General features: G+C 43.4%; 1 protein-coding gene across 4 annotated transcripts in view; it reads left to right on the forward strand.

The window, feature by feature from the left end:
- Positions 1 to 21,016: 21,016 nt before the first annotated feature.
- The window catches only part of LAMP2 (lysosomal associated membrane protein 2), a 37,826-nt gene continuing 31,892 nt past the window's right edge, over positions 21,017 to 26,950 (forward strand). For 2 of the 4 annotated variants that reach the window (XM_059050070.2, XM_067023561.1), the window contains exon 1: positions 21,017 to 21,242. In XM_059050070.2, coding sequence (XP_058906053.1) covers positions 21,179 to 21,242 — 64 coding nt within the window. In that variant the 5' untranslated portion in view covers positions 21,017 to 21,178. The remainder of the gene's footprint in view (positions 21,243 to 26,950) is intronic. The other 2 variants (XM_059050071.2, XM_067023562.1) reach the window with 2 other exon arrangements.

Here is a 26,950-nt window from a genome sequence, read left to right on the forward strand (position 1 = left end):
AGAAGTGTCTGGTGCACATACATTTCAACTCACTTTTCCTACTATCCTCTATCAAGGGATGACTGCCAATCCTTTTCCTTAACTTGTTGAGATACGTTTGGAATTCAGTGTTCTGAACAATCAGCAGTTTGGTATGTGTTACTGCGTTGTTGGTTTACCCCCCAATGTGGTGGACACAGAGAACACACCCTCCTGATCCCCGTTCAAGGAAGGACCTGCGGGTTGGCTTCCACGTCAGGTCACGAGGTCATGCTCTTGCCAGGGCAGCTGCTTCCGGTGATTGAGAGAGAGGGGAGGATAAAGACCTGGACTTGTCAGCCCCTTGTGGGACACTCTGCCAGGCAACACTTGCTCCAGACCTCCCCGTGGGGTGGCCACGGCTTTGTGACGCTAGCATCACTGTTCGACTTTTCCCTCTACCCAGTCCTGCCTCCCATGCCTTCCTTTCACAGATACTGATCTCTAAACATCTTGCAACACCAATTCCACTTCAGCATATGCTTCTGGAAAACCCAAGCCGTGACACTCCACTTCTTGCCCTCACAGCAGCTACGCTAAAGCACATAAAGTCCAGGGCAGCTCAGCGCCAGGTGACACAATCCAGGTCCCCCTCACGATGCTTCCGTGTCCTGGCCCATAGCCACAGGAAAGGCCGCAGGCATTGCGTTGCTGGACGTGAAGCAGGGAAAGCTTCATGGAGTGGGCTGAATTTGAGGTGAACATTTCAAAGTAAGGAGAGAAAAGGGGGAAGAGAACTAATACCCACTGAGTATCCCTTACGACTCAGGCTCTCTGCTAGGAATTTTACTTGCTTTATTTCATTAATGCTCTTCTCACAATACTATAGGGTAGGTGGTTCCTCCACCAATAATAACAAAATAAAAATAGGTACCATTGATCGAGTGCAGTCCTTACTATGTATCAGGTACTGTTTTGAGCCTTCACATTCATTATTATCTCATTTATGCCTTAAAGGTCTTCAAGACCTGGGAAGCTTTCAGATTTTTTAAAATATAAATTTATTTACTTATTTTATTTTGGCTGTGTTGGGTCTTCGTTGCTGCATGTGGGCTTTCTCAAGTTGTGGTGAACAGGGGCTACTCTTTGTTGCAGTGCTCACCATGGTGGCTTCTCTTATTGCAGAGCATGGGCTCTAGGAGTGTGGGCTTCAGTAGGTGTGGCACGTGGGCTCAGTAGTTGTGGCTCGCGGGCTCTAGGGCACAGGCTCAGCAAGTTGTGGCACATGGGCTCAGTTGCTCCGCGGCATGTGGGATGTTCGCGAACCAGGGCACGAACCCGTGTCCCCTGCATTGGCAGGCAGATTCTCAACCACTGCGCCACCAGGGAAGCCCCAAGCTTCCAGATTTTAAAGACATTCATCAGACTCCCAGCCTCTAGCACCAGAGTTCCATGGATTTCACTTAGGATCAACATCTGTGTGATAGTCATTCTCCCATCTAGAGTAGGGGCTCCAGCCAAATGATCCCGCTTTCTGCTCCTCCTCTGCTGACCCTGATTCACTCGGGACTCTGTGAGGGAGCTGAGGCTTAGAGAAAATAAGGGACTCACTTCTACTCACACAGCTAGCGAGTAGCAGAGTTTGAGTTCAGACCTAGGTCAGCCTGACTCCCTAGCCGGATTCCTGACTCTGGTCCTGTTACTTCCTACTGGTCTGTGATGTTTTCTTTTGTTTTTATTTGTTTTTGAGGCATGGTGGCTTTGCGTTTTCTTAGGTGTCACAGCCCTTATAAATAAAACACTAACGAAATATCCTCATCTAGGAAAAACTGTGCAAATAAAACCATGTGCCTATATTTACAGAAATTAAGGCTTTAAAATAAGTAATAACTAAGTCACCAAAAAAGGGCAATTGATATTAATTTTTTTTACCACTCAGTGACATAGATAAAATATATTTTTGCATTTTATCAGTTACAGGCATACCTCATTTTATTGTACTTCTCAGATACTGCATTTTTTTACAAATTGAAGGTTTGTGACAACCCTACGTCAAGAAATTTATTGGTGCCATTTTTTCCAACAGTAATTACTCGGTGTTTTGTCACATTTTGGTAATTGTCACAATATTTCAATTTTTTCATTATTATTATATTTGTTATGGTGATGTGTGATCAGTGATCTTTGACATTATTATTGTAACTGTTTTGGGGCAGCACAAACAGTGCCCATATAAGACAGAGAACTTAATGGATTGTTGAAATGACGACAAAAGATTTAGAATATTACATAAACTTAGTTGATAAAGCAGCAGGGTTTGAGACGTTTCACTCAGTGGACAAAGAATGTCATCTGCTATTTCAGTAAACAAAGGAGACTGTGGCCATCAAGCCATCAGTCACTGCAGCCTCCCCCAACGGTGCACGCTGAGGGGATTCCGGATGGAGAAAAACTGGATACCGGCCCTAGATAGTTGAGGTGCACATCAAAGGGATAATTTCAATGACTCTTGCATCTTCCCACACATAGAAAAGCACTAAAATCATTAACGAGATGGCTGGTTTTTTGTGACTGGTAGTACTCTAACATCTTTATTGGAGTATAATTGCTTTAAAATGGTGTGTTAGTTTCTGCTTTACAACAAAGTGAATCAGTTATACATATGTTCCCATATCTCTTCCCTCTTGCGTCTCCCTCCCTCCCACCCTCCCCATCCCACCCCTCTAGGTGGTCACAAAGCACCGAGCTGATCTCCCTGTGCTATTGGTAGTACTCTTTTACTGTTCGACTACACTTTTTTTTTACAGCGAAAACTCATACACACACACACACACACATCTCCCTTATCTCTTTGGAACAGTCCCTCAGAGCTATCTGAGAGGCTGTATCTTGGGCTATAGTCCTCAGTAAGTCCACCAAATAAAACATAATTCTCAACTTTTACACTGTGCTTTTTTTTTTTTTAGTTGACAACTCCAGTATTGAAAGAAGTTCTATGTGGGTAAATTGCTATCAAACAGGGCTTCCCTGCTGGCGCAGTGGTTAATCCGCCTGCTAATGCAGGGGACGCGGGTTCGAGACCTGGTCCAGGAAGATCTCACATGCTGTGGAGCAACTAAGCCTGTGCGCCACAACTCCTGAGCCTGTGCTCTAGAGCCCGCGAGCCACAACTCCTGAGCCCACGTGCCACAACTACTGAAGCCCGCGTGCCTAGAGCCCGTGCTCCGCAACAAGAGAAACCACTGCAATGAGAAGCCTGCGCACCGTAACGAAGAGTAGCCCCAGCTCGCCGCAACTAGAGAAAGCCCACTCGCTGCAGCAAAGACCCAACACAGCCAAAATAAATAAAATAAAATAAATTTATTTTTAAAAATGCTACGAAACTGCACTGCATGCTGTAGAGAAATCATTGGTGAAAGGAAGAGTCAATCAATTTGGCAAACTTCATTTTTGCTTATTTTAAGAAACTGCCACAGCCACTCCAGGCTTCAGAGACCACCACCCTGATCAGGCAGCGGCCATCAACGTCGAAGCAAGACCCTCCCCTCCACCAGCAAAGAGTTTATGACTTGCTAAAGGCTCTGATGATGGTTAGCATTTTTTAGCAATAAAGTATTTTAAAATAAGGTATGTACGTTTTTTCAGACATAATGCTATTGCACACTTAATAGACTACAATATAATGTAAATGTAACTTTTATATGAACTGGGAAACCAAAAAATTCGTGTCACTCACTGTGTTGCCGTGGTCTGGAACCGAACCCGCAATATCTCTGAGGTATTCCCATACTTACATAGTCTTGATTACCATTTATTAGTTAATCCTCTGTGTTCCTTTTAAACGGCTTTATTGAAGCATAACTGACATTCAATAAACTACACATATTTAAAAGGTACAATTTGATGAGCTTTGACATATGCATATGCACGAAAGAGTTGTGGTGTCCCTTTCTATCCAAGTCATCTATAGCCAACCCAGGAGAGGCGCCAAGCTTTGGTGCAGATTCTTGCGCCATAAAGGATACCAGCTGACTAAGTGCTCTGGAGAAATACTTCAAAGCAACTACTGTCAGTGAACTCAGAATCACCAACGTTAGACATAAAGGACCGCCGCACTTTTTTGTTCTTTTCTCCGAGAGGCCGTGATTAACTGGTCAGAATTGCAGGCTACTCTTGGCGCCAAGGCCAAGAATAAAGCAGCATCGCACTGCAAAAACAAACTGCGTTTAAAGGCTAGGCCTCCAGGGGGAGAAAGCTCCTGGAGGAATGCCTGGAAAGCGGCAAAGCCTCCGGAGTCACTAGCTCAAAGTACAATAGTCGCTTTGCTGAGCAAGGTCGCCTTGACCGCTGGCAGCAAGCGTGGCCGCCCACAGCTGCAACCGGCCCTCCGAAGGTCCCAAACGCAGGAGACAGAAAAAGCCAATGTTTCGCCCAGATCGATCTGTTCCTGTGCCCGAAACGCTGACCCACATGTCCAAAGGCGCGCCAGGCGGGCCAAGATCCCTCTCCTTCCGCCACTTCTCTCGCCCTGGCCCGTCCGGGTCCGCCCCGCTGAGGATCCAAAGCACAGAAACCCATGCTCCCAGCTCCTGTAACAATACCAAGAAGGGGTGGAGAGGGGAGGAGCCAACCACTTCTGGTTAAGTTTCGTTTTTATTAAAATCTTCACGTGACTGCCCGACTCTTGACTCAGCGATTTCTCCAAACAGCCTCCTTTAATGTATTGGTTTGTCATCACCGCCTTCACCTTTTTTTGTATAGTCCTATCTACCAGTTTTGAACTTTTATAGGGAATTCACCCATTGGATACAAAGAACAAATAAATCACGGGTTAAATTCATTTAACCAATTCATGTCAAGCCCGCAAAATGATAAGATACGGGTTTTAAATGATCACTTGATAGTTTCCTCCCTCACTCTCCACAGAAGCAACTGCCACACATTTTCTCGGAAAGATCTTAAAAGGTTTTTTTTCTTCCCACTCCTCTCCCTTAGTTATTGGATTATTATAGACCTATTTTTAAACAAATGGGAGAATTATATAAAGACTTCATAAACAGATGTCCTGGAATCCACCCCCCCTCACCAGACACACCCCAGCAGTGACAACTCTGAAAAGTTTTGTGTGAATTGAATTTTTAAAACTCAAACCTTGATTTTTATTTTTTAAAGTTTATTTTAATCTTTATGATAAAAATACTACAGTTATTATAGAAAATGTGGACAATCAGACAATTCAAAAGACAAAAAGGGACTTACCTGGTGGTCCGGTGGTAAAGAATTCGCCTTCCAATGCAGGAGGATGCGGGCTCGACGCCTAGTCGGGGAACTAAGATCCCACATGCCTTGGGGCAACTAAGCCCGCGCGCCACAACTACTGAGCTCATGCGCCTCGAGGAGAGAGCCCGCGTGCTGCCAACTACAGAGCCCACGCGCCCTGGAGCCCGTGCACCACAGCTAGAGAGAGAACCCGCGTGCCACAACTAGAGAGAAGCCCGTGTGCTGCAACTAGAAAGAAGCCCGCATGCCCCAATGAAAATCCCACGCGCCAGAACAAAAGATCCTGCATGCCACAACTAAGACCTGACGCAGCCAAAAAAATAAATTAAATAAACCTATATTAAAAGAAAAAGACAAAAAGGAAGTTATTTACAATCTCAACACTCAGAAACAATCCCTGTTAATAATTTGGAGTCTTTCCTTCCAGGCTTTTTATTATGGATTTTAAAAAATCATTGTAATTATACAATTTTGTTTGTTTCCAGTTTCTTCTCCCTCATTACAATGTTTGCATTTTCCCATTGTATAACTTTTAATGACCCTTTGATAGTCCATTGTATGAATGTAACATGCTTCACTTAATCCTTCATTTTGAGACATTCAGTTTCAATATTTTCAATTGAGTAAACTATTTGAAATAGCCCTGTGGTAAATTCTTTCTGTGAGGTGAGGCATCCTTTGAAATGCAAATAACCACTCCCAAATCAAATCTACCTTTATAAGTGTAAGGGCGGAAAACTTTTCTTACCCTTCTAGGTTCTTTGGCTGATCTAATAATTAAATTGACATAAGGCAGATTAACAGGAGAAAAACAATTTTAATTATATTTAATTACATATGTACAGAAGCTCCACAAAGAAAATGAAGAGTCCCTGGCAGTCAGGTACTTGAGGCTTCTGTACCTTCCTGAGCTGAGGAGAAGGGGGTAGGGGTCTGGGGCTTCAAAGGGGAGAAAGAAAATTCACAGGAAGATGGGAAGAGGAAATGTTTAGTAAACAAATGTTTGCCATGCCTTGCAAGGGAGTCTTTGTGATATAGAAGTTCTCTCTGGTAATAGCTGTTTTCCTAGTATTGGCCCCCTACCTCAATTCCTCTAGGCAGTTAAGGGGGAGGTAAAAAGCTTTTCCTGGGGAGGTAAAAAGCTTTTCCTGAGTCTGCTGGAGTTTAATTGCCTTCATCTCAAAACAATACGCATGCCAAAGTGGTACATCTTGGGCTGATGTGCTCTGCTCCCCCTCAGCAGTTTCTGAGTTCTCATTTATTGGGTTTGCTTAAGGTAATACACACCTGAACTTTTTTTTTTTTTAGTTTGGGAGTTGTTTGAGGTTTTCCTACAAATATATATTTGAAAAAACCCCCAAACTATTGTTCTAAGCATCTTTTGTGTTTTATCCACAGCGCTTCAACACCATGTATATCCATAAGTATCTAGATCCGGGACAGGAGTGATGTGACTCCCTTCCCACTCTTTTCCACTGAGTAGAGGAGAGAAACTTGGAGAGACTAGGCAAGCACCGGCACAGTGATAGGCGTGGGGAGGAGGGGGAGATAGGGACTGAGCGCCTGGGGGCTAGAGGGAAGTAAGAGTGTACTTGTCCCCAGGTGTTTATAGCCTGGCGGGTCAAACTAAATCAAACCTGGGACTTCCCTGGTGTTGCAGTGGCCAATGCAGGGGACACAGGTTCGAGCCCTGGTCCGGGAAGATCCCACCTGCCTCGGAGCGACAAAGGCCGCGCGTGCCACAACTACTTAAGCCCGTGGGCCTAGAGCCCGTGCTCTGCAACAAAGAGTAGCCCCCGTTCTCCGCAACTAGAGAAAGGCTGCGCACAGCAATGAGGACCCAACGCAGCCAAAAAATAAATAAATAAATAAATTTATTTTTTTAAAAATCAAACCTGTGTGCAATATTGGGCAGGCCGATTCTAGGTCACACAACGTCTTATTCTTTCATAGCTGTACCCTCTGATCTGGCCTAGTGTCAGCACAGGGAGGAGAATAAATCCATTCCTTCAACAATGGTTACTGAGTATCTTTTATGTACACGGCACTGTACTTGATGCTTAGGATCTATCAGTGAACAGGAAAGACACAAATCCTGCACTTTGTGTCATTAGCATTTTAGTGGGGGAAGACAGTCCCTAAACAATAAACATAATAATTAATAAATTATATTTTATGTTAGGAGGAGATAGGGGCTGTGAAAAAATGGGCAGGAAAAGGGAGTTTGAAAGTGTGTGTGTGTGTGTGTGTGTGTGTGTGTGTGTGTGTGTGTAGGGGGGTGTTTCAGCATTAAATAGAGTAGCCAAGATAGGCTCCATTAAGAAAGTGACAGGTAAGCAAAGACTTGGAAGAAGTGAGAGAGCCATCTGGATATCTGAGGAAAGACTATTCGGGGCGGGGTGGGGGAGGGCTAAATTAGGAGTTTGGGATTAGCAGATACACACCACTCTATATAAAATAAATAAACAACAGGGACCTACTGTATAGCACAAGGAACAATATTCAATATCTTGTAATAACCTATCATGGAAAAGAATCTGAAAAAGAAAAAAATATATATATATGAATCACTTTGCTGTACATCTGAAACATTGTCAATCAACTGTACTTCGATAAAAAATAAATTAAAAAAAAAGAATGTTCCAGGCAGAGAAAACAGCCAGTGTTAAGGCCCTGGGGTATGATTGTACATGAAGAACAGAAAGGCCGCTAATGCGGATGGAGAGGAGCAGAGCATCTTGCTTAAGTGAGTAAATGGCTAGATAACTAGATTACAAAGCAAGATGTTAGCAAGGATGCAAAAAACCCTACCCATACTGCAAGTTGAAGGTATGAGTTGGAGAGAAATTATCAGATGAAGATGGTTCTAGGTAGATTTCCTGGAACTTGAGTGGCGGAGGGGAGGGAAGGGTCGAGAGGGCACGGAAAACGGAGACAGGGCCTCAAACTGCCCCACAATTGTTGTCCAGATGTGCAGGTTTCTAGAGGGCTAGATGAGAAACCAAACTCTTTATTGAGACCATTGAAAACTGGCATGTGCTCTTATTTTGGGACTTTTAAGTGGCAAAGGAAGCAAGCAAACCAACCAAAAAAAAAACAACAACAACAACATTTTCCATCAAAATCTTATAAATGCCAACTTTGGGGGCAAAATGCTCAGGGCTCTTAGTCCCTGAAACTTGCTAGTCTTTCATACAGGGGTTGTTGTATTAGTTTTCTGTTGCTGCTTTAACAGATCACCACAAACTTGGTGACTTAAAACAACACAAACTTATTATCTTACAGTTATGGAGGTCAGAAGTCCGAAGAAAATCGAGGTGTCAGCAGGGCTGCATTCCTTCCGGAGGCTCTGGGGGGAGATGAGTTTCCCTGCTTTTTCCAGTTTCTATAGGCTGTCTGCATTCTTTATCACATGGTCCCTTTCCTTTTGTATTTTTATTTACTGTAAATTCCCTCCTTTAACAACTACTGAGGCACAAGGAATTTCAGAAAGCTGTGGGATCTAAGTTGATAGAGTGCTTAGAAGTCATCTTATCTAACTTTTCTTTTAGTGCTGAAATGCATTTTACATTTTCTGGATAAATGCTCCTTCAGCATTTTTGTAATACACTTTCAGTGACTCAGAACAAGTCAGTGCAAGTTCTTACTTTTTAAGATCTTATGGTTAGAAACTGTTCCTTCCTACTGAACTGAATCCTGGCTCCTTCTGACTTCAAACTAATCTTCCTATTTCCTCTGCAGTTCAACCTGCAGGACCTTGAAGACAGCTGCCCCGTTAGGACTTCTGTTCTCCAGCATGAGCAAGTCCCTCTCCATTCTGGTCTCCTTTTCCTGGAGGCTTTCTGGTTTAATGTCCCAAAACTGTGGTACCCACCCAGAACTGGATCTATGACTCCGGGGCAGAGTCCATGGGGATATCACTTCTTTTGACTCGAGTTTTCTACCTAAGTGGTCCAAGCTTGCACTTTACATCTTTTTAAAGAGTCATACTGTTGACTCACATTGAGTTTGCCAGTAATAAGCACCTGCAGATCTTTTTCGCCAAGTATGGTCTCTTCCATCCTGTACCTGTGAAACACTAAAAACAAAGTCAAAGCAGACTTTATGTTGATCTCTGGTTAGTTTTACCTCACTGGTTTGGACTCACTGTACCAGACTGTTCCACATTGTTAGAAATCTTGATGCATTTGAATCTGAATCATCAGAATAGCTCGATCTCCTAGATTTGGATCATTTGCAAAGTTTATGACCACTTAATTTTAAGGAAAATGTTCCTATCATTTAAAACACTATTTTCTTTTCCATACTTATACTCACTTCTAACGCATTGGAAATTAGCATTGTCCTTCGGTGTGATTCATTAAACACTGAACAAATCTTGTTTTTTTTTTTCTTTAGAGCAGAGAACCATAATTGCTTTTCCCATATCTGACTTACAACAGCGACAGATTAATTTTCTGCCAAAAGTATATTTTTAAGCAAGTAAATGGACCACAGACTTTTCTAGATATGTTTTCATTTAGGATAGAGTTTCTCAAAATGTATCCCACAGACCAAATACATCTGAATCATCTGGCTATTTTCTAAAAATGCAGATCCCTGGGCCCCAACCAGACTCTTAGATTCTCTGGTAGTGAGGCTCAGAAATTATCATTTGACATAAAGCACAGGTTATTCTTATGGACACTAGAGTTTAAGAACCCTGCTTTAGGACTTCCACACAGTGATCTATAGCAGTGGGTCTGAACCCTGATTGTACACGAGAATCACGCAGAGACCTTTTAAAACCTCTGACAAACAGACCACACCTGGCATTAAGTCAGAATCTCTGGAGGTGAGATCCTGACATCTGTACGTTTTAAAAAGTTCCTCAGGTGATTCTACTGTGCAGTCATTATTGAGAAAGAGTTTTTTGAAGTAAGGTTGACTGAGAAACACGAATTTATATGTTCCACAGTATAGATTTTTTTCACATCTTTAGGTAAAATCTATATTTTATATACAAAATTGTATACCTAAAGTTCTGTTTTCTTTTTTTAAAATTTTATTGAAGTATAGTTGATTTACAATGTGTGTTGATTTTCACTGTACAGCAAAATGATTCAGTTATACATATATATATATATATACCTTCTTTTTCATATTCTTTTCCATTATGGTTTATCACAGGATATTGAATATAGTTTTGTGCTATACAGTAGGACCTTGTTGTTTATCCATCCTATATATACTAGTTTGCATCAGCTAATCCCAAACTCCCCATCCATCTCTCCCCCACACCCCTCTCCCTTGGCAACCATGAGCCTGTTCTCTATGTCTATGAGTCTGTTTCGTTCCACAGTATAGATTTCGGGCTTAAATAATATTTAACAACTTGTCAAATCTCAAAAAAACCTTTTCAGCTTGTAAAATGTCACCTGCTTACTTTGGACTTTGAATTATTTGTGCTGGAGTAAAAAAATAACTTATTTAGAGGAGAGACACAAGGTGCCTCTTATTCAGCACTAAACATTCCAATAGTTTACAGACACAATTATTATTCAGACAAGGAAGGTTGATGACTGCAGCACCATGTTAAGCACTGCTGGCAGCGCTGGGGAAAAATATGCTAGCAGAAGGCATGCTCCTCAAGGAACTTAGTCTAGTTGGAAAGTCACAATGAACCTCGGAGAAGCTAGAGTGAAAAGCTATACAAAACCTCATCGTAATGAAGTACCGAACTGTAGGACACATGTTAAATGCTAGTTTAGAAGCTCAGCAGAGAAGGAGGGTTTGAACTGCATCTTGAAAGCATTTCAGGATTTGAATTGTTGGTGGAACAAATGGACAGCTTCATGGATGAAGGATATTAGTTCTGATGACTTCAAGTGCAAGCAACAAAGTTCCCCAACTAACAGTGACTTAATTTAAGGTTATACGGACTTTTATTATTCCACTTAACAAGAAGTTGCGAGGTGGGCAGTCCCAGGGTTTGTGTAGCAACTCAACCATACCATCGACATTTTTGTCTTTTTGCTCTGGCATCCTCAGTGCAACAATGATGTCTCCCCTCATGGTTCCAAGATAGCTGCCACAGCACCAAACATCACATCCTAATTCTAGTACCTCCAGCAAGAGGTTGATGTAGTGTTTTTCCAATTCATCTCATTTTGTGAGAGGAAAAACCTCTCCCAGAAGCTCCTTCAGAGTCCTCCTCATGTCTCATTAGCCAGAACTAGGTCACTTGGTCATTCCTATATCCATCACTAGCAAAGGCTTGCATGAGTGGTTTAGAGCAATTGTGACTCATCTCTTGGAGCTGTGCACATTTTCACCTGTAACATAATCAAGTTTCTGTCACTAAGGAAGTAGGGGGAATGACTCTTTGGTAAGCAACAAGTCATGTCTGCCACAGACGTAATGTCAATGAAAACTTATGCAGCAATAAGGAGACCAACAAAGCTAGAGCAGAGAATGTATAATGTGAAGATAAGGTTGGCTTGGTAGAGAGGAACTAGATTGTGGAGGCCTTAAAAGCCAAGCAGAAAAATCTAGAGTTAATATAGTCAGAAAGAGAGAGCTAGTGAAGGGTTTTGAGTAGTAAGAGGATGTGGTAAGAGCAATATCTGAGAGAGATCAATGTGACATTGGTGTGTAAGAAGGATTAGAGTCAAGGAGAGCAGCTAGACAATGACAGCCTGGTCTAGGGTGGGAATAGGGTGCTAAGGATAGATTCAAGAGAAATAGTAAAAGAAACATCAGCAGAATTTGGTGAGTGGCTAGTTTGGGGTATGGAGGAGTTGGATTAAAGATAATGTCAAGATATTAAAAACAAAGTCTAAAATCTTTATGAGGACAAAGGAAATGGGAAGGGTCACCTGGCTTGGGGAACAAGAGAAATGATGAGTTTGGTTTAGGAGAAATTAAGTTTGAGGTGACAATGAGCTGTTTGAGTAGGTATGTCCAATGGGCAGGTAGATTTTCAGAGATTAGAAACAGCACCTGGTGCTAGAGACTTTGTACAACCAGGGTAATGGTTAGGAACATGGACACTGGAGCTAGACTGCCAGGATTTGCACTTAATAGACATGTGACCATGGGCAGTGCTATGATTAAACGTTTGTTTCCCCCCTAAATTCATATGTTGAAGCCCTAATGCCCAACGTAATGATGTTTGGAGGTGGGGTCTATGGGAGGTAATTAGGTCATGAGGGTGGATTAGTGCCCTTATAAGAAGAAACATGAGAGAGATGATGTCTCCACTACGTGGGGACACAGAAAGAAGGTAGCTGTCTGTCAACCAGCTCTGGCTCTCACCAGACACTGAATCTGCCAGCACCTTGATCTTGGACTTCTCAGCCTCCAGAATTATGAGAAATAAATATTTGTTGCTTACACCACCCAGTCTACGGTAATTTGTTATAGCAGCACGAGCTGACAAAGACAGGCAGGTTATTTAACCTTTCTGTGCTTCTGTTTCCTCATCTGTAAAACAAGAGAGACAATAATACCTACTTTATAGAGTTGTTGTGAGAATTACATGTGAAAGGCTTACAACAATCCCTGGCATATAGGACACGTGTAGCTATTACTATTTTTTTGGTGTCACCAGCTTAGAGGTGACCCTAGAGGCCTGCCATGGATGTGCTCTTCAAGTCTTCTCATTTTAGCTGCTCTTTTTAGAACAAAAGATACCAGAATCCTTCATTATCAGACAGGCCTATCTTGGAAACCCAGAAAGAAGCTAGGATTTTAGACTGTTAGAGCTGAAAGTGACCATGGCGATTTTCTAGTCCAAAGTTTCTTGTAGTTTTTTAGCCACAGAGCCCTTTGTTCAAGCAAAATTTCCCACAAAAACCCACGATCTAAAACAGAGAAAACTGGGGACTTCCCGGGTGGCGTGGTGGTTAAGAATCCACCTGCCAATGCAGGGGACACGGGTTCGAGCCCTGGTCCGGGAAGATCCCACATGCCAGAGCAACTAAGCCCATGCGCCACAACTACTGAGCCCACGTGCCACAACTACTGAAGCCTGCGAGCCTAGAGCCCGTGCTCCGCAACAAGAGAAGCCACTGCAATGAGAAGCCCGTGCACTGCAACGAAGAGCAGCACCCGCTCACCACAACTAGAGAAAGCCCGCCTGCAGCAACAAAGACCCAACGCAGCCAAAAAGAAAAATAAATAAATAAGTAAAGATCTAGCAGTAACTAAAAAAAAATACATAAAACAGAGAAAACTGGAGCCATTCTTGTTGGTGTGGAGTGAAAGTCAGGACGTCCTGCCCACCTGCTCTGAGATCCCTCCTCTGAGCCCATGGACTCCCTGAAACACTGCTGTTGTCCAAACCCTTAGACAGTAGAGGAAATTGTGATTAAGTGGCTAAAGAGATTAAGTAACCTGAACAGGCCACGGAGCGAGTAGTGGCCAAACTGGGCTCAGAAGCCATCTTTCCTGGGTTTTATGCTGAGGAGCGTGAGCGAGTGTTAGGTGTGAGCCCTGTGCTGGATGCGGCAGGAAGATTGGTGTCTGAATCCTGGTTTCACAGGTTTTCAGGTGGCTGTGTCTACCCTGGAAGCCACCCTGGCTCTCAGAAATCACTGTGTCTGGGGAGAAAGGGTGGGGAAATATGGATGGAAGGAAAGGGATGGAATCAAGTGAAGTGTACTTATTGTTCGTGCCTCCTATTATATCCCTAATGAAGGAGTTGGCCAGATGGACTGTCTTCCTCAAAGCCCATTGTAAAGCCAACAAGGACTTCCATGAACAGTCAGCCAGAAAAGTGAATAAATAACATCTGGAAGAGTGAAGTTGCTAGGAAACTTACACATTTCAATTCATAAGAGTGCTAAGGTCTCCATGTAATAAATTCCGGAACTGAACAGGGCCCTCAGTGTTTTCCTGGCCTTTCTCAATGACATGAAACTTTAATGAAGGGGGCCTTTTAGAGCACAGGGTCTGAGCTAACTGAGAATCGAGCACTAGGCAAGAAATACAGAGGTAAGAGTTCTATTCCCAGCTCTGCTGCCTACTTGGCCAAGTAACTTGACCTCCCTGGGCAAAATGAAGGGGTTGAAGCAGACAAGAGCTCTTCTGATTTTAAATGTCTATCATTTCCTATCAGGAGCCTGCAGTAAGTGGCTGCCATCTTACTCCAAAGAGCTGGCAGCAGCCTTCTCAGTTACACTTGAAGCCTCGGGTTATTGCCACCATCAACAGTATCATAAAGGGGGGAGGTAAGAATCTCTGATTCTGAACCCTCTCCTCCAAACTCCAACTGCAAAGGAAGGGAATGATATGACATTATTGCCTAAGCAACACACAGTCTCACCGTTTTGTGGGTCCTAATGTCCTGGGATCCCTCTCCTTCATAATCTATTCAGTTGAAAGAGAATGTGGAGATTCCATTGAAGAGCTAACAGAGGGGTGTGTGTGTGTGTGTGTGTGTGTGTGTGTGTGTGTGAGACAGAGAGAGACAGAAAGAAAGAAAGAAAGAAAGAAAGAAAGAGAGAGTGCGACAAAGAGAGACATATAGACGAAGAGAAGGTAGTAGAAGCAGAAGTCAGCAGTTTGTCCTCGGTCAGCTGGCTGGTCTAGTGGAAAGAAGGCATGTATCCTGCCACTTTCCCTGATGTGACACAGATGGAAAAAACTTGGGAAGTATCCTGCTGGGGAGACCATTCCGCCAGCTCAGCACTTAGGCCATATGATCTCCAAAAGCGAGAACCTATTCTTAGGCCTGCCATTCATTCGTGAATTTGATAAGCATTTACTGAGCACTTACTATGAGCATAGATTGGTGAAAAAAATGGTCATGTCCCACTTGCTGTACAGCAGAAATTATTGCAACATTGTAAATCAACTATATTTCAATAAAAAAATTAATTAAACAAAAAATGGCCATGTCCTCTGCCCTAAAGAAGCTCACAGGCTCCGGTGGGGTCTGGGCCAGTGAACAGACAATTACGGTGTGTTGAACACCATGATGAGGGAAGTCCAGAGCTTTAGGGGAGCACGTTGGCGAAACCCCCTTAACTCAGCCTTGACTGGTTAAAGAAGATTTCTTGGGAGAGAGTCATGTCACCTGAAGGAGAAGCAGAAGCCAGCCTGGTGTTGGAGGAGGTGGGAGGAGAAGGAATGTTCTAGGCAGAAGTAGGACCACAGGTTATTTTAATCTTCCTCTTGGTGTTTAGCAGTGTTTTACAAGCGTTCTTCATTGGACATGTATTCATTTATATAGAAAAAAAATTAAAATATGAAGGATAGCAACGGCCCCTCCTTAATCAGTGACAGTGAGAAGTCATTAGGTCTATGACACACTGGCAGAGAGAAGGGAACACTACAATTACTACGACTAATAACAGTAACAGGAATGTTTGTCAAGTGCTTACTACTTGTCAGCGTTTTTCAAGTACCTCATTCAATCCTTGCCATAATCCTACGTCATAGGTACTACTATTATTATCTCCATTTTATGGATGAGGAAACTGAGGCCCAGAGGTCACACAATTAGTAAGTAGTAGAGGCAGGAGTCAAACTGAGGCAGTACCATGCCAGAGCCCCGCTCTCAACTACTGCACTATACCACCCCTCTTTAAATGATTAAAGTGAAACACACGCGCACACACATACACACACGAGACCAACTAGTGTTTAAAGTTGTCCCTCTTCTAAGAAGTAACTTCCTTCCATCAGCTGAGTCTGTCCCTTCTCCTCCAAGTCGGGAGGGGGCGGTGTGGCGAGGAATATCAGATGCACACAGAGCATGGAATGACCTGCCTAATGTTGCATGATAATTGGATGGTTGAATGGGTTCCAAAAATCCACTTCAGCATCACAACGGCTGGACCTCACTCTGCTTCGGCCACACCAGCGGTGCTTACCTTGTGGCAAGTTTCCACTTTTCAAAACAGTGACCTAAGTCTAAGTAATTTATTAAAATTCCCTTATTATTAATGGTGTTAGGTGATGCAATTCCTCTGTTAACCACAGGGCGATGCTGCAGACAGATCTAGGGATTTGTTTGGGGAAGAGGGGTTTAAGAATATTTGCGTTTTATAAGTTATGGTACAGGGACTTCCCTGGTGGCACTGTGGTTAAGAATACGCCTGCCAATGTAGGGGACATGGGTTCGAGCCCTGGTCTGGGAAGATTCCACATGCCGCGGAGCAACTAAGCCCGTTCGCCATAACTGAGCCTGCGCTCTAGAGCCCACAAGCCACAACTACTGAGCCTGCGTGCCACAACTACTGAAGCCTAAGCACGTAGAGCCCGTGCACCACAACAAAGAGAAGCCACCGCAATGAGAAGCCTGCGCACCGCAATGAAGTGTAGCCCCCGCTCGCCACATCTAGAGAAAGCCCGCGTGCAGCAACAAAAACCCAACACAGCCAAAATTAAATAAATAAATATAAAGTATGGTACAGCTACACAATGAAAGCTATTTAGAAGAATGAGGCAAAGCTATACGACTTTTAAAGACCATCTTCAAGATATGCTACTAAGCGAGAAAAGCAAGTCACTAAACAATATGTAGAGCATGCTCGTATTTATCTAATTTAAAAAATGAAAATATATATGCAGGTACATGCATAATTTTTTCCCGAGAGTTGAGAAAAAGAGACTGTTACCAGTTATTACTTTGAGGAGTGGGACTGGAGTCCAGGAGCTAGCAGGAAGCAGCCGCATAGCACAGGGAGATCAGCCCAGTGCTTTGTGACCACCTAGAGGGGTGGGATAGGGAGGGTGGGAGGGAGACCCAAGAGGGAGGAGATATGGGGATGTATGTATATGTATAGCTGATTCACTTTGTTATAAAGCAGAAACTAACACACCATTGTAAAGCAATTGTACTCCAATAAAGATGTTAAAAAAATTTTTTAGAAAGTGTATTTCCTTTAGATTTCATATTTAAAAAAATTATTTGATTTTTTAAATGATTTGCACTCAATTTAAAAACCATTATTACAAAAAAAATCTTATTGCTGTAAAAATTGAAATACTGTAGAAGTTAATGAAAGTGTCTTCTCCCCCACCTCTTAACCCCATTCCCCAGAGGACAGGTGACCTGGGTTTGGGGCCTCTTTACTCAGAGTGTGGTTTCCAGAATGGCAACATCAGGATCACCTGGGAAGTTGCCAGAAATGCAGATTTTCGTGCCCCACCCCAGACTGGCTCAAACTCCACAGTAGGGCCCAGTAATCTGTGTTTTCAGAAGCCTTTTTGGTGATCGTGATGCATGCTGCTAGTTGAGAATCATTAGCAGGTTAGACCAGATCTTTGGGGAACAGGTCGAGAAGAATCCTGCTGGGAGAAACAAATAGCTCCAATGGCCTGTTTCCACTCACCCAGCGCACTCTAGCTCAAGGCCGGCAGCCCTTTGAGCCCACTGTGAACTTTCTGTTGGGGCTGAGTGATGAGTGTATAGTCACAGTTTGCAGGCTTACCCAGAAAAGGGGACCATGCCAGAGGGGAAAGGAAAAAGGAGTGTAGGAGAAACTAAAAAAAAAAAAAGATGAGTAGGGAAAGGAAAAATGGCAGAGAAAGAATGCAAATAAAATAATTGCATGATGTGGGGAGAAAAACATGTCGCCTGCCATTTCAGTAAACAAAGAACGTCGCCCGCCACCAAGCTAGCAGCCAGCCGCGGCAGCCACCCCCAACAGTGCGCCCCAGGGGAATTCAGGATGGAGGAAAACAGGATAGTGGCCCTAGATAGGGAAGATGCATATCTAAGGAATAATTGCAGTGAGCCCAGATTCTTGCATCTTCCCGTACTGAGAAAAGCACTAAAATCATTAACTTGAGATGTCTGTTTTTTGTATGATTAGCAGTAATTTTTGATGTTCGACAACATTTTTTTTTTCCCAGCAAAAAACTCCTCTATATCGCGGCTCCTCCCTTGCCTCTCTGGAACAGTTGCTCAGAGCTCTCTGAGAGGCTGTCTCGGGTGCGGGCTACAGTGCTCAGTAAACTCCCCGAATAAAACAGAACTCCCAACTGTTAGACAGTAGGTTTCTCTTCATTCAACAGATGGCACAAGTACCTCAGGGTCGCTCATTTATTTAATAAGCGTTTGTCATTTTTTCCATTCTAAATCTGTATCTTTTTGTTCATTTCCTCCCTCGGACCCACACATCTCATTGTTTTGTCATTTACCAACTCTGAGAAGGTCATTATTTCTACCACCATTCACTGTGTTCACATTTAGGGCAGTGTTTGCCAGTGATTCCCTGCTCCCTGGCTAAGAAGTCATGTGCTCTCAGAGCTGCTCCAAAGAGTCAGAATCTACCTATGGTGGTGGGGGACTGAGGAGTTTTGCCCTGGGGGGAGGTACGAGGTCTGGTAGGAGAGGAAGTGCACGTAAAAGCGCTCTGTTTACAGCAGTATCAATAATCAAGTCCACAGATGTGAAGCTCAGATCCCAGGGGATCTCACAAAGTTCCTCAAACCATGGACCCTAGTCCCACATACGGATCTGCCTCTCCTGCAGAAGAGCTCCGGTCAAGTTCCTTCAACTGGGTGGGGGTGATGGGAGACAGTGCACAAAAAAAGGGAGTAGTTCTCACAGTGTTGGAGGAGGGGACATTAAACAACTGCAAGTATGGACACTCAGACCAAACAGAGGTTTGAGAATTGTTGGCTTGTTTCTTCTGACAAAATAACCCAACCTTTACTCACCACCCCCAAAACATTGTTCTGTCTCCTGAAGGAGGCTGTCCCAGTCAAGGAACCAGCATTTGTTTTTGTCAGGGGTAAAGGTGGTGATGGTGGTGGATTTAGCTTGTAAGGCCTCTGATATCTCTCCGTGTTCTATGTTTTCATTTGATGACATCTGCAAGAAGTTCAGGACAACAATTTGTTAAATGGGATGTTTGACTCATTGGGACACTTTGTTTTCTTATATTTTAAACAAGTGAGCATTTACTCTCATAGAATCCTAGAATTGTAAAGCTGGGGCTACCTTAGCGAGATCACATCTGGCCCATTAATATTGCCTTGGGGAGTTTTGAGAAAAACACAATGCCCACGCCCCACTCCGTATCAACTGAATCAGAATCTCAAGGGGTGGGACCAAGGGGCATCTCTAGTTTTTAAGCCCTACAAGTGATCCCAATGTGCAGCCAGGATTGAGAAACAGCTCTAGTCACACTATGTTATTTTGGGATAAAGATATAGAAGCTCAAAGAGATGAAGTGACTCGCCCAAGGTCATGCTGCCAGTAAGTGGTATCTCATACCCAACTCTTCTGACTGCCCATCCAATGTTCTTTCCACCATGCTCTTTTGTCTCTTCTTCTGGAACTTAGAGTTTCACTGAACATTAAAGTGAGGCAGTTTACAGCTGAGGCAGAGGGGAGAGAATCGCTTCATTAAGAATTGAGGGGGGGGGGCAACTTCTGAGTGCTCAACTCAATTGTGGGTTCTTCAGGACATAGCTGCTGCCTAGCCTTATTGATGATGGGGCAGTCAAATGACCTTGTTTTGCTAAAAGCAGTGCCTAATACTGTAGTGTATGCCCAGTCCCTCTTAGAGGAAGTCACTTGCTCATGACTCAGTTTCACCCATGACAGAACACATTCATTGCTAAGTGTTCTCACTTTCAGGAATTAATCACATTAAAGCAAAGGACAGTGGCGGGTAGATCTTAATATTTGAGCAGGGGTGGGTGTTAGGGTGAGGAGTCACAGGTCCCACTTAAGAACCGGTAAAAGCTATAAACTTCCCCAGAAAAATACACATACAGAAATCTTGCATGTAATTTTGGGGGATTCACAGACACCCCTCAACCCCAAGTTCATCCACTGGAACCAGATTAAGATCTCCTGGACTAGGTGATTTTGAAGCTCTATTTTAGTGTTGCTCAAAATGTAGTCTGGGGACCATAGGAATCAGAATTACTTGGGGTTCCTGTTAAAAAAATAAAAACAGATTCCTAGGACTGCCAAAGATCTACTGTTTCAGAATCTCTGGGGAATGAGGTTGAGGAGTCAATATGTTATTAAAAATCCCCAAATAATTCTTTTGGAAACTAATTTTTGAGAATCAGTGCTTTATCCCAACTTGAGATTTGTATAGTTTTTGAATGCTTTCGTTTGTTGAGTATTTTAGGTTTCATCCATCCAATTGTCAACTATACCAAATAGTATGTTTAGTATGAATTCTAATTAAAGAATATTTACAAGTGTATAGGCAGAGGAAAAACAACCTGAAGGATGGACAAATAGATAGATAATAGTGTCTCTCTCTGTGTAGTAGGAATATGGATGATCTTTGTTTTTTTCCCTTTGTCCTTCTATTTTATTTCTCTCTTCCTCATTTTCTTTCTTTCTATATTTAAATAAGACTCTTCCTCTTTCTGAGTTCAGTTTCCCAATCTGAAAAACAGGGTGTTGTAACTAGGTGAACTTCAAGGCCAAGCCCTGCTCTGGCGTTCAGTGACTGTATCACCCTCTAGCTCCCTTGTCCTTTTAATGACATGAACTGCATGGGCAACAGTGTTTGGAGAATAATCATGTATTATTTTTGTAGGTATTACGTTGCGATGCCTAGCAACCATTTTTACTCCAGCAAAAGTATTCTCTCCTTCCTCAAGGAGTCGGAACTGAAATAATCTCTACTATCTAGCCCCCCCGCCCCAAAAAGTTCGTTTCTCTTTAGCCTTAGAAAGAGCCGTCCGCGCCCATCTCCTAGGAGCGTAAGAATGAGTGTGAACCAAAAAGCCAGGGCGTGGTCACCCCGCCCACCGGGCTCTGCATCACCACCCCTCTGGCCGCCTTCAAACGCGGTGATTGGCTGAAGGCAAGAAAGAGTCCCGCCCCTGGTCTTATGACCGGCGCTGAAGCGGCGAGTACTGGGTTTTGCGGCGTTGTGGTCGGTGGTCAGCGGCGCTCTTGCCCCGGTTCTGCGAGGATTTTCTCTGCTGTCGCTGCACTTGTCGCCGCAGCAGCCTGCTCTGCGGGATCATGGTGTGCTTCCGCCTCGCCCCGGTTCCAGGCTCCGGGCTCCTTCTGCTCTGCCTCGTCCTGGGTGAGTTGTCGGGCCCTCCTGCTTAGTCCCTGAGCCTGGGCCCGGGGCGCCCAGTTCAGAGGCCACAACCTGAAAGACTGGTCCGGGGAGAGGGGGTTGAGAAGCTGAACGACTGACACTGGGCCTCGGCGCTTGGCCCGAGGTGACGAGCGATGACCTAGAGAAGGCCCGACCGAGGGATGGCAGGGGAGAAGGGCCCATAACGGGGCAAGTAACGGGGGGGTGGACGCCGAGGGAGTAGGTAGGGAAGAGAGAGGAGTGGAGCACATCGGGTTAGAAAGAGTAACTTGGGGGGAGATTCTAAGGAGTGATGAGCGTAGGAGGGCGGAACGTGCAGATTCTGGGGTGCCATAGACATTTAGAGTCCTGGTCCTAGTATCTGGCAAGAGTTTTGAAGATGGTGGAAAACTGTGGGGCGGGAGAGAAAACTGAGGGAAGAGACTGCCTGCGTGGAGAAAAGCTTGGGGTAAGTGGGGGGAACAGATACGACTAGATTCTGAGGGGCAGTGAAAGGCTTGGGTGGCGGGGGGTAGGAATCTGAAGCTGTGGAGGAAGGGTGATTAAAGAGGTGAAGAATGATGGTGGATTGGAGTTTGGTACTTGGACTTTTGATGGGGAAGGGATCTGAGGTGGCTGGGGCAGTTTCCAGGGGAGAAAACTTGGACCCAACCTCTGGAGACTAAAAGGGATGAGTAGGAACTTTGGTGGGGAGTGAATATCTGACTTGGAGGTGCTGAGGACATCGTGGGTTTTTTTTTCTTCTTCTTCTTTTTTTTTTTAACCAGTTTTGTTACTTCCTCCCAGCTAGACCCTGACGAAAATGTCCCCAGATGTTGAGGTTTTAGAGGGGTGGTATATCTGAGTCTTGTATGTATACTGCCTCTTTGCCTTCAGAAGCTCCATTTCTTCTTCCCTCTCACACAACTGGTCTATTACCTCGTTTTCGGAGGAGGAGAGTAGGTAATTTCCTAAGGATTGGGTTGTTACCAGGTCGTAAGAATGACTGGCTGAATGTTGGCTGATGGTGCTATGTGCACCCCACCCCCAAGCATTGGGTCCCTGAGGGCTTTTAATGCCTGAAAAGTGAACTTTGACCAGAATATCTCTTCCTGAACTGATAAATCCTGTGCTTGTTGCTACCTCTGACTCTTGCTGTTTGTGACCTAATAAAAGAACAGAAGGAACGGATCCAGATGGGAGTAGAGAGGAAGTAGATATATTAGGGGCCTGAGAGGGTAGTGAGAGGTGCACATTTTGTAATTCACATTTCAGTAGAATAAAATCAACACCCTGGAATGGTGGATTCTCAACCAGGGGACATTTAGCAGTATCTGGAGACATTTTTGGTTGTCACAATTGGGGATTGCTTTTGGCATCTAGTGGGAAGAGGCCAGGGGTGCTTCTAAACATCCCACAATGCACAGGACAGTACTCCCCCACCCCCGACAAAGGATTATCCACCTCAAAACGTCAGTAGTGCCAAAAGATGAGAAGTCTCGCTCCAGAGCCATGGCGTTGGAAGGGGTCTTGATGATCTAATCTAGTGATTCTCAAGGATCTTTCCGGGGGAGGGGGTTGTGTCAGGTCAAAACTGTTTCTAGAATGATATTAAAGCCATTTGTCTTTTTCACTTTCATCCTCTCATCAGTACAGTGGAGTTTTCCAGAGGCTATAGAATGAATGTGTGATGACATCACCACTTTCATGGGTCTGATGTGTTTTATTCACTTCTTAGTTTTAATTTCTAGTACAGCAAATACCAATAGATGTAACTCACATAAACCAAAGCTCTTTGAGGTCTTCAGTGGATAGAGTAAAGGGGTCCTGATGCCAAAAGAGAGTCCAGCTGGGCATAGTGCAGGAAACTCTTCTGTAGCCCTTCTTGAAAGTGGGCCACAGAGGCTTTGCTCAAACACAGTTCGAACGAAGCCTTAACTCCCCTGTGAAGTACTCACTGAGGCCCAAGCGACCCTAAGAGAGGATTGTTTACAACGAAAAGCACCTTATCAGTGACTAGAACACATCTGACCAAGGCATCTGGTAATCAGTAGTTCACTGCCAATTGGATCTGCACAAACAACACTGTTATTGTTTAGAGAAAGTGAAAAGAAATAATCATTGTCTTGTTGGCTTTCATGTCATTAAATTTTTGTTTTTAATGAAAGCTTTTTTTGTTTTGTTTTTATAAAAGCAGTGCTTGCTCATTGCAGAAAATAAACAGGCAAAAAGAAGCACATAAAAGAACCCATCAGCTCATCTGCTAGTTTGCCATTTATTGATTGGGACTAACTAGATTCATTCTCTTGGAAGATTTCCAAGATTGATCCCCCCACTTTCAAGCTCAGAACAGGGTTTGGAGAAGTGAACGTTAATAATGTAGGCAGGTCAGATTTCTCAGAGGGGCCAGGATGAAATGGAAACTCCCTTTTCTCTACAGCTGCTTGTGCACCCAGCTATTGGTTCACTGTGGAGCTCAAACTCCTTCCATGTGTTTTTTTTTTTTTCCTTAAGAATTGAGCAATTCTTCAGTTGCTTGGTGGGTTTTGCATGTTACTTTTATATATCAAAATGGGTGCCAAGAATAGTTTTTTGAAAAGTCAAGAAATATCTGTAAAGTACCTGCTATGAATTTCATGCTGTTCCTGACTACTGCAGAGGGTACCAACGAAGGAGGATCTGTTCCTGAATTTATGGTCTCATTAACTTCCAGCTGGGCCGTTTTCACTTTGTAACTTTATAACACTATCCCAGCTGCAGCAGGTAGCTTTTAAAAATAGTTGCTCTAGAGTAAATATAGAAAAGAACTCTCAGAGCCTATGTATTGGTCTTTTTCACAGAGATTTAAGTTATGCTGGTATTTATTTGAATGAATTATAACTGACTAGAGAACTTTATGAAGAAAAGCTGTATAGAGGCATTACAAAGAGTAGTGGATGAAAAACTTTTCCTAGCGTCACTGCTTATGTTCCCTTTGTGACATAGATTTCAGATTTCTGTGGTTATTGATTCCTGTAACTAGTCTGACATCTGGTTTTTATAGGGTTGAGGCTTTTCTGGGTGGGAAAAAAACTGATATAAGTGTCCTGAGTGTGTACTTCACTGGTAGGAGTCCCTCCTTCCCACAGTTGTTTAAGGAATGACTTTTGTGTACCAGCCACTAGGTGAAAGGGATGGATAGAGCAATGGAGAAGACAGATCAGGTTCCTGCTCTCGCAGAGCTTACATTTTAGTGGGGGAAGACAGCCCAACAGGTAAGTAATAGAATTTCAGTGCTGAGCACTGTGAAGAAAATGAGGCAGGTAATGAGGAAGAAGAGCAGGCGATAGGGAGTGGGTGGTGGGGTTGTGACCCTCCTTGACATTTTGTGGTCAGAAGGCCTTCACTGTTGGGTGACATTTGAGCAGAGACCTGAGTGTTGGAAGGAGGCCAGCCAGGTGACTTATTTGGAGGAATAGGAGTAAATCTTGTCTTTCCCAAACTCTTAGGTTATTAGGCTAGCCTATTTCCCACTCTTTATTGCCCCGGAAATAGTGAAGTCTCCCCTGTGGTCTTAGTCCCCGAGAGTGGAGACTGTCTTCTGTACTGTTACTTCCCATTGCCTCCCTAGCACAGGGCCAGGTAGCACATGGTTACCTCTCAGTAAATTTTTGTTGAGGGTCTTTATTGGTGGGCACTGGGGATATGACGGTGAACTTAGACCAACTTGGTCTCCTTTTTCTTCTGTGAACCTTAAATTAGGTCTTGCAAGATATTTTGTGTGTGTTTTCCGTTGGAGAACTTCAAGATCAGTGCTAAGCAGTACAGATAGCAACTTATTAAACTGTAATCCCATACAATAAGGCTAGTATCTTACCTGTACCCCTTCACACACATCTACAAGTAGTGGAGGTTCACCTGGGGAGCTAGGAAGTCCTAGGTGAAAAGGAGAATAAGATTTCCACAAAGAAGCAATCTCTCTCTTTTGGAGGTGATCAAAAAGCAAGAAAGTAAGCACTGAGATTTTTCTGTAGCCTTACCACTGATAACTTTGATTTCAAGATTCTGCTGAAATTATTCTAGCTTTAATAAAGATACCTGGGGCTTCCCTGGTGGCGCAGTGGTTGAGAGTCCGCCTGCCGATGCAGGGGACGCGGGTTCGTGTCCCGGTCCGGGAGGATCCCACGTGCCGCGGAGCGGCTGGGCCCGTGAGCCATGGCCGCTGAGCCTGCGCGTCCAGAGCCTGTGCTCCACAACAGTGAGAGGCCCTCGTACTGAAAAAAAAAAAAAAAAAGATACTTGAAAGGACAGGCTTATTATTCATCCATTAGTCGTTGGTTAGCACATCTGATAGGATTTATAGATATTCACATATTCCTCATGAGTGCAGCTTTCTTCCCCTATATCATTGAGTGCAATTTGTGATCAAGGATTTTTTTCACAGCATTATAGCTGACTTCAGTGCTCCATGGTGCAGGAAGACTGCTCTTCCTCCTGTAGTGACAAAAGCATTCCAATCATAATTTCAGATTAAAATTATCAGAGATCCCATCAGATCCAAAAGTGTACTTTATAAGTACTTGTTGGTATCCTGCTGTGCATTGCAAAAGAATTCTGGAGGTCTGCCAAACAGCACTCAGCAATAAGCCCTTTCCATTAGTTGAATGGTGTTGAGTCTTATTTCCTTACCCACTCTCTGACCTTAAAAAAAATTATTTCATAGCTTAAAATCTATTATTACTTTTATTTTTAAGAGCTCTACCAGAAATCCAGAGTATCAGAAACCGAAGCAGTTATTGTACTTATATTAGGAATTGAGGAACAGTCGATTTGACTTTAACAGACCTATGAGTTGAAAAGAAAGAGTAAATAGATATTGTTGCCTATGTCCTGATTTTTTTTGGCTTGTTTTATTTTTTTGTTTTTAAGACCCTTTGCTCAACCTCATTCTGAATTGATGAGTTTGAGGACAAGAGGCCATAACTAAGTATGATGAAAGTAGACATACCTAAAATTTGGGAAGGATCCCTTTAGGTGCTGTGTTTACTAGAAGGGAAACTTTTAAGCTGGAATCTCTAACTTGGCTTGGCAAAGTTCTCTTAGCTCTGAAGGGCTTTCATGCTTTCAAAGAATGTATTGGAGAAGTACACACTACAATTCTTAGCAAGGTTAACTTGCCCAGAGTCTCACAGCTAGTAAATTGGACTGCCTGATTTGAATTCTAGCTCTTCAATGCCGGTGATGGGACTCTTAACTGTCCCATTATATTGCCTCTTGGATCACTGTTTGTTTTTTATTGGTTTTGTTTTACCACTAGTATTATGTTCCCACCCCACTCCCATATTGTTTACAAATGTATATTTTTCAACTACACTTTGGGTCAAATAGACATATAAAAACCTAGCCACTTTTTGCAGTGTGCCATGCTTGGAGAACAGAGTCTGTTCTGAGTTCTAAAAGAACCTATAAATGATCTCTTTGGAAACAAGATTAAGAAGATATTTGAATTTGAGAAAGTTGAATTTGCCTTTTTCGTCTCTTTGGAGAATAAACTGTCAGCTCTATAATTACACACCCTAGGATATATTCAGCTGTGGGTTTTTAATGTCAAAGCCTTTTAGACAAAAATGGTTTGGCTATTTGAAAATCAAACACTTCAATAAGGATGGAAATGGCTTGCTGAAGATTTTTTTACCAAAGTGTAAATGTTTCAACTATAAACTTAACTTCTG

Source organism: Kogia breviceps, chromosome X, assembly GCF_026419965.1.
Source record: "Kogia breviceps isolate mKogBre1 chromosome X, mKogBre1 haplotype 1, whole genome shotgun sequence".
Classification (NCBI taxonomy): domain Eukaryota; kingdom Metazoa; phylum Chordata; class Mammalia; order Artiodactyla; family Physeteridae; genus Kogia; species Kogia breviceps.